The 15031-nt window shown below is 47.6% G+C and overlaps 1 protein-coding gene across 1 annotated transcript in view; it reads left to right on the top strand.

Moving 5' to 3' along the window:
- The first annotated feature begins 2480 nt into the window (after positions 1-2480).
- Positions 2481-15031, top strand: part of cux1a (cut-like homeobox 1a) — a 436348-nt gene continuing 423797 nt past the window's right edge. The window contains exons 1-2 of the mRNA XM_085965092.1: positions 2481-2537; positions 3165-3275. Coding sequence (XP_085821218.1) covers positions 2481-2537; positions 3165-3275 — 168 coding nt within the window. The remainder of the gene's footprint in view (positions 2538-3164; positions 3276-15031) is intronic.

The raw sequence follows: 15031 nt of genomic DNA, 5'->3' as shown, positions 1-15031 counted from the left end.
TGCAGCAATCGAGAATAGGCTGCTCAGGTGCTAATGTACTGGACTAGAAACCCAGAGGTCGTGAGTTAAAATCCCAGCATGGCAAGTTGTGAAAATGAACTCGGTAAATCTGAAATTGAATTACAAATTGTAAGAAATCATAATCTCTGACTTGGTATAATTAATCTTCGTCCCAACAGATGTCCAAATTACTGCATACAGCCCAGAACCCAGGGCTACAAAGAGTTGTAGGTGAACCTTTTCTCCACTCGGCATTTCCAGGTGGCCTCTGGAGATATGGAGGGTGTTGGGAACTGTGCATGTAAGGAATACCAAACGTCTTATTCTCTCAGTGCTTGTTTGATTTTTATCAGAGGCAGCACTCTGAAGAGATTCTGGGTATAGGTCCCCATAAAAAGAGAGGCAGTGACCCTTCCAGTCAGACTTGACAAAGAATTTCCTCTTCAGTTTACTAAAATGGGAACCAGATTACCATAGCTCTAGGACGATCTATTGAATCAGATTTCGGTGATGAAGCACAATGTGCTTAGTTGAGGAGCTGTCTCGTGAAACAGTTTTGATGCAAGTTTTGAAATAAGTACATTATCGAGCTACTCTTTGCTTGCTAGGATCCTGAAAATTCAAATATTTCACCTCGACCTGTTCTTTAAATCATTAACATGTTTTGAATTTTTCCTGTTACTACAGAAGAGTGATTTTCTTCTTGAAATTGGTAAATAGGTAAATTGTCCAGAGCCCTTACCAAAGGCACTCTGGACCTCACTTGTGGCAGAATTAAGATACTCCATCCCAAAGTGCACCCATGTTTTAGAAGCTGAGTTCTGTCGGGCCTTAATTTCACTCAGTGTTACTGTAACAATAGACTGTGGGAGCTGTGCCTCCCAACCAGCTAACCTAGTGGAGGACCTTTTGTTAAATATTTGAGCTTGCAACTATCAAACAATCATTGCAGTAGATTTTAAAGCAGGTTGGCTAAGTTATTTTTGACATATGCTGTGACCCAGAAAATCAGATCAAATATTGTGATGCCAATAAACAAGTGTAAGATTGTGGAAATATAAATTTATAAATAATGTGCGTGAATGGGCAGTAATGACCTGGGTGGGCAGGAGCACAGCTTGCAAGCAGCCATCATACGAATCCCACCATCACCAACAGCTCCTTTTTATTTTCTTACTTTGCCTTTGTACTTCTGATCTGGTTTTTCTCTTTCTTCCTGTGTTCTTTCTTCATTCTCTCATCAACCATTTTGTTTCTCTTTCCTTTACTTTCTCGACCTACTTCCCTGATTTTTCTTTTCTCGTACCCTACTTGATTTGTATCTCCCCACTAGCTTTCTTTTTCTTACCTCCTCCTCCTGCTATTTGCCCTCTAGTTCAGCGAACGAGCTGCGCTGTGGGCAGGCAGGAATGACATATGAGGAGAGATTGGGTCGATTGGGCTTGTACTCGCTGGAGTTTAGAAGAATGAGAGGGGATCTCATCGAAACTTATAAAATTCTAACAGGACTAGACAGACTAGATGCTGGAAGGATGTTCCCGATGGCCGGGGAGTCCAGAACCAGGGGTCACAGTCTAAGGATAAGGGGCAAGCCATTTAGGACATAGATGAGGAGGAATTTCTTCACCCAGAGAGTGGTGAACCTGTGAAATTCTCTACCACAGAAGGCAGTTGAGGCCAACTTATTAAATATATTCAAGAAGGAGTTGGATATATTTCTTAAGGCTAAAGGGATCAAGGGATATGGAGAGAAGGCAGGGACAGGGTACTGAATTTGGATGATCAGCCATGATCGCATTGAATGGCGGAGCAGGCTCGAGGGGCTGAATGGCCTACTCCTGCTCCTATCTTCTATGTTTCTATGCTACTGGAGGCAGGGAGGGATCAGCTCAGACTTTGTTGAATATCACAAGCTCCATTTCCGATTGTGGAAGACAACAGGCACTTTTTCACATACCACCAGAGGAAGAAGAAAACAGTTTCTGCCAAAATACCTACATGACCCCACCAAGCCAGACTTACAAAGTGTCAAAAGTGTGCACAAGGTCAGATGGTTGCTAATGGCTGTGCTATTGTATGACCAGAAGTGCCTCCGATTTTGTATATTTATAACCAGCAGCAATGGCTATAACTAGCCTCAGAAACAACAGTGGGAGGGAATATGGAACCATCTTTGGATGTGACGGGCTTTTTTCCCCCAATTTATTCTTTACCTATAGAACACGTTTCTCTGTATTACTTCCTCATGAAGTGTATTTGTCATTTTCGTGTTTGCTCAGTCTGCTGAGCTCCAAGCTGTGACTTGGACAGAACACAAGGAGTGTGCTGCTTTGGACACAAAATGCAGTTGGAAGATTGGATGGAATAAAAGTACTTCACTGTTTCTGTACTTTGGGTTGTTTTCCTTTCCTTCTGTTAGAAACAGCAGACCAGTTACAGAAATTCAAATATTTACACTAAGGGAGTGATCTCCATTTATCATGCAGATTCCCTCAATGAAGATCCTGTTTAGTTGCATACACTGCTATCGCCAGCAAGTAATTCAGTACAGGGGATCACCGTACTGCATTTCCAAATGGTTTAAAATATTTTCTGATGCTTATTTGTGAAATGTTCTATGCATCGGGTGTAGGAAGAGACAAGCTGAGGGGTGTGATATCTTTCCTTGTGCTTGATATCTTCTGTAGTTTAAGCGCATTTCTTAATTATCTCCCAACTTACCCCATCGTTCCTGAAGGCGGTGACTCATGCTGGGCTATGATACCACCGGTATCTCAGCCATATGACCATTCCTGATGTCTGATCTGACTCCAAGCTGTGCGTGTGAGCAGTGGGTGACATCACCGCCAAGCCGATCCTGCCCTCACTAATGTTCATACATGCACACTTTCCGCAGGAGTCAACGAGAACAGGACTGGGAATACTGTCTGACTTCCTCTTCCCTAGCCCAGGAAAACTGTTGCAAACTGCCACCCTGCTGAGATTAGCTTACTCTCCGTATGAATCCGGAATCAGCCTCCTGGTCTGTGTAGCTTGGTAGCAGACCACTTACTTGCTTTCCTTACTTTTCCAAGATATACTTAGTTGTTAGACCTACAAAGTCTCCTAAGCCAGTGCCAGTTTCTTTCCCTGTCTCATATTCTCTTTATTCTCCCCTTCTACAGAGAGAACTTGATGCCACTGCTACAGTATTGGCCAATCGACAGGATGAGAGTGAACAGTCCAGAAAACGACTTATTGATGAAAGTCGAGAATTTAAGAAGAACACACCAGAGGTGGGTAAAGGAAAACTGTGTGCTGTGTGGTCTATGAAACTGGGTGAATTAATGGGTTGGTTACCAGATCTGGCTTAGAAAAGGCAGTGCTTTTTGACACATTGGCGATGCCATCAAGTTCTTGTTACCAGAAATGTAATACTTTGTTAGTGCTCCTGCACATCTGAAGCCTGCAAATCCCACGTGAAAATGTTGATAGAGTACAGCTCCTTTGAGGATAATCCCATGCCTACATTTCTGTGACTCCCCCGCTGTGCTTTGTATAGCTCCCCCATTCCATTCATCAGTTCCTTTTCTTCTGTCATCAGTTACATTAGTGAGAATGGAGCATTCAGTTTTCAGCCTGTGGGCATGAGTGTCTGCAAGTTCCTTTGTTTAATATTACAGCAAGCTGTAGGTGACTTTTTGTTTTCGGAAGATGACTCCCCTTTTCTTCCCTCCTGAATCATGGTGAGTTGCAGTTCCATGGGCCTCTGGTACCTCGCTCAAGTATCTGTTTGTACTGTGTGAAGCTAGACAGAATGACGGGATGGCTGATTGGGGAAGAGAAGGAACATTACAGCTCAGTTCAGCTCATGTTTGTCGATAGTGTTCACACACAGCACTTTCCATCAGCAGACTCTGGATAGTCATAAGAAGCAGGAGCCCTGGCTAATTTCCCACACTCTTTCCCCAGAGGTGCTGATGCTAATTGTAGCACAAACCAGGGATTGACCTTTGTGATTTCTATGGTTCAGTGCTACACCACATTTACCAACTGAAACACCCTGGGTGGGGGAGGGGAGGGGAGAGCAGAGAGGAGCTCTTTTTAAGGTAGTTTCCCCTCCATATTGGAATCTCCCTTGGGACATACACCATCCCTGGCCAACAGGCAGGTAAATTGGAGAACTCTGCGTTATTCCAATTCTGGCCTCTTGCGCATCCCCGATTTCCATCACTCCACCATTGACAGTGTTCCTTTAGCTGCCTGGGCCCTGAGCTCTGGAATTCCCTCCCTAAACCTCTCTACCTCTCCCTCCTTTAAGACGCACATTAAAATCTACCTTTGTGACCAAGCTTTTGGTCACCTATCCTAATATCTCCTTATGTGATTCAACATCAAATTTTGTCTGATAACGCTCCTGTAATTTACTACATTATAGGCGCTATATAAATGCAAGGTGTTTTTGAATGACATTTTCCAAGAAATTAGCTGCTTCATGTTCCCTATGATAGCACTGCTGAGATTGTGATCGTGGGTCTGCATCTGCATTCTTCCAGCTAAGCCTCCAGTGCATAGTGCCACTGTGCTAAGCAAACCCTGCTGTTATTATATTTGTAAGCTGAAATAGACCCTATGTGCCCAGATAGTGCTTCCCCACTCACTGCATCACAGCCAGAGAGTCTGGGACAGCTTCCAGGGAAGATTGTAGCGAGGGACAGGGAAGCAAGATGGTTGGAGGAGTAATGGGTGTAAAAGTTGGGATGACTGAAACAAAACTTCTATTGTGATCATGACTGTAAAGCGCTGGTGTCCATTTTGCATCCAGTGATGGGGAATAGCAATGGCTGATTTGGAGCAGTTACATTGATATAAATGTGATCTAAAGTGAGAAAAACAAACCCCAAAAGAAGAAAGCCCACCCCAGATTGAAGGCTTCTGAAGTGGCCAACATTGGGAATGTGACTGTTGTGATGTAAAGGGAAGAAGGAAAGGTAGAGCTGCAGCATCCATATATCTCAAAGATCCCTGTGTACCAATTCACCAGCTCTTTGGATCGTGATTGAAGTAGAAACTCTTTTTTTAAAATCACAAACTAAGCAAAATATAAGAATATACGAATACGATGAAAGAAAAAATAGAACAAAACATGGACTTAATAAATATACAGAATTCTGGTGTATCAAACTACTTCCCATTTAATTCCATTATATAAAATTCCTGATCCTAGCACAAAATATTCCCCAGTTATCAAGATTTTAATGCTCAGCACACTAAATATAGTTAACTCACTGCCAGCTTGCACCTGGAGTCAGCAGGGTATTGTCGAAATCTAATCATTTTCTTGTAAAATATGATTTTGTCAAGTTGTGTACTATTTTACTTGGATTGACTTGCAGCCTGAATGCTTAACTAGGCTGCAGCATGAGGATTTGCAAATTCTCTGTAAACTGTTACAGAAGTCCTGATTCAGACACAATGGCCTAGAAATTCGGTTGGTAGCGCCAGCGATTAGCGCCTAAAGAGCCCGAGAATTGGGGCGTTACCCAATGTTCGGGTGGGCGCAGTGAATATAGCGCCACTTCCCATATTGAGTATCCTTTTAGCACCGGCGCTAACTCTTTTCGCTCGCCCGCGGGCGCAAGCAGATCATGACATCATTTCAGTGTGCAACGCCTTTTTGGCGCCCCGGACCAGATATTCGGTGGCGTCCGCAACCATTTCGCCTGGCGCTATTAGTGACAGTTGGATGGAGCGTTCCCAGGCCCTTCTCGGACTCGGGGGGCACTATTTAAAGGGGACAGCACCAGTATAAAAGCTGCAGCCATTTGGGCTGGCCATTCTGATCGTTGCTGGCGAGAGTTGCTGACCTTCTGTTAGACAGTAATTTTCTGATTGAGCCTTTGGAGGCACTGGCTCTGGCAGCTTGAGGGCCCGGCTCCCGAGCTGGTGATGCAGCATCTGAAAGCAGGGAGGTGGAAGAGTGGCTTTAGCAAAAGAACAGCTTGGCAGCAAGGGATGCCAGATTGCGGCAAGGCTATGACATGGGTCCACAGTGAGAAAGCATGCTGGCGGGGGGAACAAGTGGAAGGAGACAGTTGTAAAAGGTGAGAACCTTACCATCGCTGTCGACAATGGGGTCGGCAGCTGCAGTGGTTACAGGACCACTCAGACGTCCTCCAAGAATCTGGTGGACTCTCTCCTCGAGATCCGTGAGAGTAACCACTTGTGGAGGTCCTCCACCGGTGCGAAGCTAGTCTTTGCCAATCCTCGCCAGCTTGGACTGCAGGGGAAAGGAGGGGAAGTTATGTTACATGATGCCCTGAGTGATCATCTCATGCCCCCCATGGTGGAAGAGCCCTTATATGATGCCCTGAGTGATCATCTCATGCCCCCCATGGTGCAAGAGCCCTTACATGACGCCTTGAGTCAAATGTGCATGTGTGTGCCCAGAAAGGGCCATGGGTGCTTGCTGGCAGATGGCCAATGGGGCACAGCCCACCCTGTAGCCATAAAGTCAGGTGCAAATGAAGGGATGCAGAAGTTTGCAGAAACAACACTCACCCTCACGACCCGAGTGAGGTCGTTGAATTTCTTTCTGCATTGGACAGGGCTCCTGGTCACCATGCTGCTGGAGTTGACCCTCTGGCATACATCCCTCCAAGCTCGTCGGTTGTCCTTATGATTCGGCCTCGTGCCATTGTTTGGGTAGAGAACATCTCGCCAGCGCTCCACTGCGGCCACCAATTGCTCCAGAGCCTCATTGGTGAAGCGCTCTGCTCTCTCTCTCACCTTCTCCATCTGGTCCAAGTTTTTAGCACCAGAGAAGGGCCTGCGCCGATTCTGAGGCCTGCAAGGCGCAGAGTGTGGATGCTGAAGCTGACTGACCCACCCCTTTAAGAGCTGGCCGGCGCCTGGAAGTCTCGTGGTTATCAGTAATTGAGAGCACCTGCGCTGCGCCCGTCCGCTCCGATATTGGGTTGTGCTGGAAGTTTAGTGCCTTAGGAGTCCCGTGTAATGCCTGAATTCGCGCCTCAATCCCCTTTAGGGGCGATGCAACCCAATATCGCGCCAGGCGGCGATAAGTTTCGCCTGGCTATAAACTTTGCGCAGCGCCAGTTCTAACGCCTCAAGCGGGGCTATACCCAATTTCTAGGCCAATATGTCTTAGTTCAGTAGGTTATCAGCATTTAACTGTACTGGCAGAAACAAGATTGAAAAATAAGAAAATAACTTCTTGGAGGTGGGATCGAGGGATATTCTATGGTATGGGGAAAGAGGTTCTATATGGATTGGGATGGAATGGAGGGCCGTTAGAGGAGGGATGGTATAGATGGGTGGGATGGATGGAGTACAGTTAGAGGTGAATGGGAAAGAGATGTTATAATTGGGATTGGATGGATGGAGGGGAGTGGGAAACGGAAGCGCCATGTGGGATGAATCGGTGGGCTTTTTGTGGGTAAAACTCTTCCTCTGTGGAACTTTGCTTATAAGTGGAGGAGAACGCCGCTGAAGAATGGAGAGTTCTGTATCTTTTTCATTCATTTCAGTAAAAAGCCAGGTTGATTTCAAATTGAAAAGCAAAATACTGCAGATGCTGGAAGTCTGAAATAAAAACAGAAAATGCTGGAAATACTCAGCAGGTCAGGCAGCATCTGTGGAGAGAGAAACAGAGTTAACGTTTCAGGTCGATGACCCTTCGTCAGAACTGGAAAAAGTTGGAGATGTAAAAGGTTTTTAAGCAAGTGATGGGGCAGGGAGAGGGGGGAGGAGAGGAAAGAACAAAGGGAAGGTCTGTGATAGGGTGGAAGGCAGGAGAGATTAAGAGACAAAAGGGATGATGGGGCAAGGCAAAAGGAGATGGTAACGGGACAAGTTAAGAAACAAAAGATGGCTCTAGATGAAGTGTAAATGGCAATGGCAGAATGATCAACAGCTGCCATGTGAGAATAAATAGGGGCAGAGGTTATGGTCTGAAATTGTTGAACTTGAGGTCGAGTCCAGAGGGCTGTAAAGTGCCTAATCGAAAGATGAGGTGCTGTTCCTCGAGCTCATGCTGAGCTTCATTGGAACAGTGCAAGAGGCCGAGGACAGAGAGGTCCGAGTGGGAGTGGAGCGGAGAATTAAAGTGACAGGCCACCGGAAGCTCGGGGTCATCCTTACGGACTGAACGGAGGTGTTCCGCAAAGCAGTCGCCCAATCTGCGTTTGGTCTCCCCAATGTAGAGGAGACCGCATTGTGAGCAGCGAATACAGTATACTAAATTGCAAGAAGTACAAGTAAATCGCTGTTTCACCTGGAAGGGGTGTTTGGGGCCCTGGGCAGTGGGAAGGGAGGAGGTAAAAGGGCAGGTGTTACATCTCCTGCGCTTGCATGGGAAGGTGCCGGGCGAAGGGGAAGGCGTGTTGGGGGTGATAGAGGAGTGCACCAGGGTGTCGCGGAGGGAGCGGTCCCTTCGGAATGCTGGGAGGGGAGGGGAAGATGTGTTTGGTGGTGGGATCATGCTGGAGGTGGCGGAAATGGTGGAGGATGATCCGTTGAATGTGGAGGCTGGTGGGGTGAAAGGTGAGGACAAGGGGAACCCTATTGTGGTTCCGGGAGGGAGGGGATTTCAAATTGGTTTTGTAAGCTTTTAAACGGTGAAATGATAGAGATTCTATGTAGCATAAGAAGTCATAACATTTCGTGATCAGCAGTGGCAGTGTTATTTTAGTGATTAAAAATAATTTCAGATTTAGCTTGAGTTCTAATATTAATTGAGTTGACAATATTCTTAGTCAACGACTCATTTCCTTCTCACTTTAGTCAACTAAATAAGCATCAGTCAACATGTTATTTTTCAATTTAAATCTTATAGTTATGATGACTGAATTCACAGTTTTTTGTTGAGATCATCCTGGATGTGGAGAGTGGCAACAGTTGTCATTCGCACTCGGCACCACTGCCTACACAGAAACAGGCAGCTAACAGAATAGAACCCTACATAAAGTTGTAACCTTATATCATAAGTAATAAGGATAGGCAGTGTATGAGCAAGCAAGCAGCGATTTCAAGACTATTATAATCTAGGGGTTCAGATCATTTTAAAAAAGAAAGAACTTGTATTTATATACGTCTTGCAAGCCTTCAAGATGTCCAAAGCAGTTCACAGCCAATTAATTACTTCTGATTTGCAGTCACTATTATGTAAGCAAATGTAGCATTATATCTCCATTATTGGCTCGGCATCAATTTTTTTTGTCTGATTGCACCTCGCGATGTTTATCTACGTTAAAGGTGTTCTATAAATGCAAGTTGTTGATGGCACTTTACTTACTAAAATGAGAAACTAGTGATGTAGCATGTTCTGTTGTAAATGAAGTGGATGGCCTTGTGAGTGACGTAAATCTGCTGTGTGTGGGTTGCAGCAATGGTGTTAGTGCCTGATCGCTGGGGGGTGAGTTGTGCTGTTCGTTTATCGTTATTAGTTTAAATTCTTGTCTCCCACGAAAATAAATGTTATAGAATTAGTTTTTATTCGTATCAATATATTGGCGAAGTTTTGAAAATCCCAGGAGCACAGAAAGCTCTACTTTAAAATGTTTGAGCTTTCAAGAAATCTTTTTCTGCCTGAGGTGTAGCTGGAGTGATGACAGAAAACTGGAACAGTTGAAGTCTGCTTTTACTCAGCTTTTTCTGACAAAACATAATAAATCGAACTCTTTTTCTTCTAAAAGCCTTGTGTAATGATTTATATTTGTATTTTGTAATACATTGCCACATTAATATTAAAAGTGTTTAATTTGGCAAGGATGGTCTTGGAGGCCTATCCTTGGGAATCCAGCTGTTCCCAGAACATCCTTTTGATTATTAAAAAATTGAGCTTAAATCACCTGCTAAAGCTTACATCAGTTTATCAAACAATAATGAATAGCATAAGTCACCAAGAAAAGACTAGAAGACTAATGCCCAGAGACTGCAAATTACCACGTTACAAATTGTATTCAATCCTCTGCGTTCTCCTGACAATAGTAATGTAAAATGCTGTAACAGATTTCCATCTGAGTAAAGCCACCTTTCTTTGATCTGATGAATAGTATATTAATCTGTGATGATAAAAAATGCCATTTTACCCTGTTACTGGAATTAACTTGCGTGTCTTTTAAACAAATATCATAGGAACAAGCCATTCAGCCCTGCGAGCCTGTTCCGCCATTCACTTAGGTGATGGCTGAGCTGTACCTCAACTCCACTAACCCGCTTTGTTCCATATCCCTTGATGCCCTTACCTAACAAAAACCTGCCAATCTTGGTCTTGAAGATTTCAATTAACCCCCAGCATCCACAGCCTTTTGGGGAGAGAATCCCAGATTTGCACGACCCTTTGTGAAAAGATGCTTCCTGATTTCACTCCTATTTGGCAAGCTCTAATTTTAAGATTAGGCCCCTTGTTCTGGATTCACCCACTGGAAGAAAGTTTCTCGTTGTTAGCTAGCCAGTTTGCAGCACTCTTACCTCTGAGTTAGAAGGTTGCGGGTAAACTCCATTCCAGAGACTTGAGTACATATTCTAGGCTGACACGTCAGTGTAGTACTGAGGGAGTGCTGCACTGTCGGAGGGGCAGTACTGAGGGAGTGCTGCACTGTCGGAGGGGCAGTACTGAGGGAGTGCTGGACTGTCGGAGGGTCAGTACTGAGGGAGTGCTGCACTGTCGGAGGGGCAGTACTGAGGGAGTGCTGCACTGTCGGAGGGGCAGTACTGAGGGAGTGCTGCAGTGTCGGAGGGTCAGTACTGAGGGAGTGCTGCACTGTCGGAGGGTCAGTACTGAGGGAGTGCTGCAGTGTCGGAGGGTCAGTACTGAGGGAGTGCTGCACTGTCGGAGGGGCAGTACTGAGGGAGTGCTGGACTGTCGGAGGGGCAGTACTGAGGGAGTGCTGCACTGTCGGAGGGGCAGTACTGAGGGAGTGCTGCACTGTCGGAGGGGCAGTACTGAGGGAGTGCTGCACTGTCGGAGGGTCAGTACTGAGGGAGTGCTGCAGTGTCGGAGGGTCAGTACTGAGGGAGTGCTGCACTGTCGGAGGGGCAGTACTGAGGGAGTGCTGCAGTGTCGGAGGGGCAGTACTGAGGGAGTGCTGCAGTGTCAGAGGGGCAGTACTGAGGGAGTGCTGCACTGTCGGAGGGGCAGTACTGAGGGAGTGCTGCACTGTCGGAGGGTCAGTACTGAGGGAGTGCTGCAGTGTCGGAGGGTCAGTACTGAGGGAGTGCTGCACTGTCGGAGGGGCAGTACTGAGGGAGTGCTGCAGTGTCGGAGGGGCAGTACTGAGGGAGTGCTGCACTGTCGGAGGGGCAGTACTGAGGGAGTGCTGGACTGTCGGAGGGGCAGTACTGAGGGAGTGCTGCACTGTCGGAGGGGCAGTACTGAGGGAGTGCTGCACTGTCGGAGGGGCAGTACTGAGGGAGTGCTGCACTGTCGGAGGGTCAGTACTGAGGGAGTGCTGCAGTGTCGGAGGGTCAGTACTGAGGGAGTGCTGCACTGTCGGAGGGGCAGTACTGAGGGAGTGCTGCAGTGTCGGAGGGGCAGTACTGAGGGAGTGCTGCAGTGTCGGAGGGGCAGTACTGAGGGAGTGCTGCACTGTCGGAGGGGCAGTACTGAGGGAGTGCTGCACTGTCGGAGGGTCAGTACTGAGGGAGTGCTGCAGTGTCGGAGGGTCAGTACTGAGGGAGTGCTGCACTGTCGGAGGGGCAGTACTGAGGGAGTGCTGCAGTGTCGGAGGGGCAGTACTGAGGGAGTGCTGCAGTGTCGGAGGGGCAGTACTGAGGGAGTGCTGCAGTGTCGGAGGGGCAGTACTGAGGGAGTGCTGCAGTGTCGGAGGGTCAGTACTGAGGGAGTGCTGCAGTGTCGGAGGGTCAGTACTGAGGGAGTGCTGCAGTGTCGGAGGGTCAGTACTGAGGGAGTGCTGCACTGTCGGAGGGGCAGTACTGAGGGAGTGCTGCAGTGTCGGAGGGGCAGTACTGAGGGAGTGCTGCAGTGTCGGAGGGTCAGTACTGAGGGAGTGCTGCAGTGTCGGAGGGTCAGTACTGAGGGAGTGCTGCACTGTCGGAGGGGCAGTACTGAGGGAGTGCTGCAGTGTCGGAGGGGCAGTACTGAGGGAGTGCTGCACTGTCGGAGGGGCAGTACTGAGGGAGTGCTGCAGTGTCGGAGGGGCAGTACTGAGGGAGTGCTGCAGTGTCGGAGGGTCAGTACTGAGGGAGTGCTGCAGTGTCGGAGGGTCAGTACTGAGGGAGTGCTGCAGTGTAGGAGGGGCAGCGCTGAGGGAGTGCTGCACTGTCGGAGGGGCAGTACTGAGGGAGTGCTGCACTGTCGGAGGGTCAGTACTGAGGGAGTGCTGCACTGTCGGAGGGGGAGTGCTGAGGGAGTGCTGCAGTGTCGGAGGGGCAGTACTGAGGGAGTGCTGCAGTATCGGAGGGTCAGTACTGAGGGAGTGCTGCAGTGTCGGAGGGTCAGTACTGAGGGAGTGCTGCACTGTCGGAGGGTCAGTACTGAGGGAGTGCTGCACTGTCGGAGATGCTGTCTTTCAGATGAAGCCCCGTCTGCCTGTTCAGTGGACGCAAAAGGTCGTATGACGCTATTTGAAGCACAGCCGGGAATTCTCCTTGTGTCTTGCCTAACATTTCTCCTCAACCCATTCATCTCATTTGTTGTTTGTGGGACTTTTTGTGCACAATTGTCTGGTGTGTTTACCAACTTAACAACTGGAACTAGAGTTTGGAGGTTATTCATTGATGGTGAAGTGCTTTAACTTGTCCTGAAGTTGCTGTATAAATGCTAGCCCTGTCTTTATAAGCCTATAATCAAGCTTACAGTGCTTTCTTTGTTTATACAGTCACTTGTTGACTCTTTGTAACAATCTTTTAGAAATAGTAAAAATCCCTCTCTCTCTCGCCACCTGACCCACTGCACTGTTCCTTACTTTTGGAAAGACAGCAGAGGTGACAGATTACAGACTGGCCTGACTAACTTCTTCTTTCCGCAACTCACTGAAGTGGCATGTTCCATCTAGCAGTTCAGTCAGGAACTGCTGAGACCCTCACACTGAGTGCAGGATTCTCCGAGGAATGATAGCTAGCAGCCACGTGGCCATTTGATCTGTTGCTCAGGACCTATACATGTAACATGAAGGCATTTTATCCTCTCAATATGCAGCTTGTTTTCACACCATAATCACACCATCTTTCCTGGGAGCTGTCATGATGCTTTCATTTGAAGATAGTTCCCTGTGCTTAGCAGTCTTTGATCCTAAAGGCAAGACTTTGGGTGGCTCCAGGGAGATCAAGGCTACCCTCTACAGCTATGGCTGATGATGCCTGTGCACTTGTCCAGAATATCTACTTAGCACCACTATAACTAGGTCCTTTCGTCACCACTGTCATCATTGAGCAGCCCATTGGCATGTTGTAGATGAGCTTCAGGGACCTGGATTGATCTGGGTATGTACTGCAGTCCAGTCCCGTTGGTGTCTTAAGTGTCTGATCATGCTTGTGTGCTGCATGTTGCACAATTTTGGCTTGCAAAGAAACCATATGGAGGCCCCAGTGGATGAAAGACTCCATAAACAGCAAGGGGATTATGCAGTGGAAAAACAGCATGCTGCAGAGAATGCCGAGGACAGTTTGTTGGTGGCTGTACAAACATTTGTGTCATACAAATACCTTCTCTTGACTACCATCAGAACGTAAGAAATAGGAGCAGGAGCTGGCCATACGGTCCCTCGAGCCTGCTCCACCATTCAATAAGATCATGGCTGATCTTCGAACTCAACTCTACTTTCTCCATATCCCGCGATTCCCTTAGAGTCCAAAAATCTCTCAATCTCGGCCTTGAATATACTCAGCGACTGAGCATCCACAGCCCTTTCAGGTAGAGATTTGCAAAGATTCACAACCCTCTGACTAAAGAAATTTCTCCTCATCCCCGTTCGAATCCTGAGACAGTGTGCCCCAGTTCTAGACTCTTCAGCCAGGGGAAACAGCCCCCCTGCACCTACCCTGTCAATCCCCCTCAGAATCTTATATGTTTCAATGAGGTCACCTCTCATTCTTCTGAACTCGAGAGTATAGAACCAATCTACTAAATCTCTCCTCATAGGACAGCCCTCTCATCCCAGGGTTCAATCTAGTGAACCTTCGTTGCACCGCTTCTAAGGCAAGTATATCCTTCCTTAGGTAAGGAGACCAAAACTGTGCCCAGTACTCCAGGTGTGGTCTCACCAAGGCCCTGTACAATTGCAGCAAGACTTCCTTACTCTTATACTCCAACCCCCTTGCAATAAAGGCCAACATACCATTTGCCTTCCTAATTGCTTGCTGTTCCTGCATGCTAGCTTTCTGTGTTTCATGAACAAGGACGTCCAAAAACCCCTGAACACCAACATTTAATAGTTTCTCACTATTTAAAAGTTATTTTGTTTTCTATTATTCCTACTAAAGTGAATAACCTCACATTTCCCCACATTATACTCCATCTACCACCTTCTTGCCCACTCACTTAACCTGTCTATATCCCTTTGTAGACTCTTTGGCCTAGAAATTCATTAAGGCGCTGCCAGCTTTGCGGCCAGTTATCGCCTAAAGAGGGCTTCTGCGCCAAAAATGAGTTTGCGCTGATATTCAGCGCAGTGGTATTGGCGGCGGTAGCCGTTAGCGCTGCGCCGGCACCGATGACGTCATCGGTGTGCGCAGTGCCCCGGTTCCGCCCGGAAACCGGCCCGATCCCCATATTTAGTAGCGGCCGCCTCCTCCGAAGCGGCCGCAAACAGCGACCATAAAACGGGGCCGTGCTGTAGCCTTAGTGGGGCGCTTTAAAGGGGAAGGTGCGGCTGGCTGCTTTTTCGGCGGCCGCCTGCCCGCACCTCCTTCCCCGGCCCCCCCCCCCCCCCCCCCCCCGCGGCATTGCCGGCTGCTTTCCGTGAACCCGGCACTTCTCCGTGGTGCCGGGCTCATTTGCCGGCACTCTCCAGCGGCGATCTCCCCGTTGCAGGCACCTCCCCCTTAAGAGAAGGAGGAGGCCTGCAGTACC

This window comes from Somniosus microcephalus, chromosome 22, assembly GCF_052327205.1.
Source record: "Somniosus microcephalus isolate GS21.2 chromosome 22, FLI_Smic_1.0, whole genome shotgun sequence".
NCBI lineage: Eukaryota > Metazoa > Chordata > Chondrichthyes > Squaliformes > Somniosidae > Somniosus > Somniosus microcephalus.
Note: the sequence above shows the minus strand (reverse complement) of the source record. Positions and strands in the feature narration are given on the sequence as shown.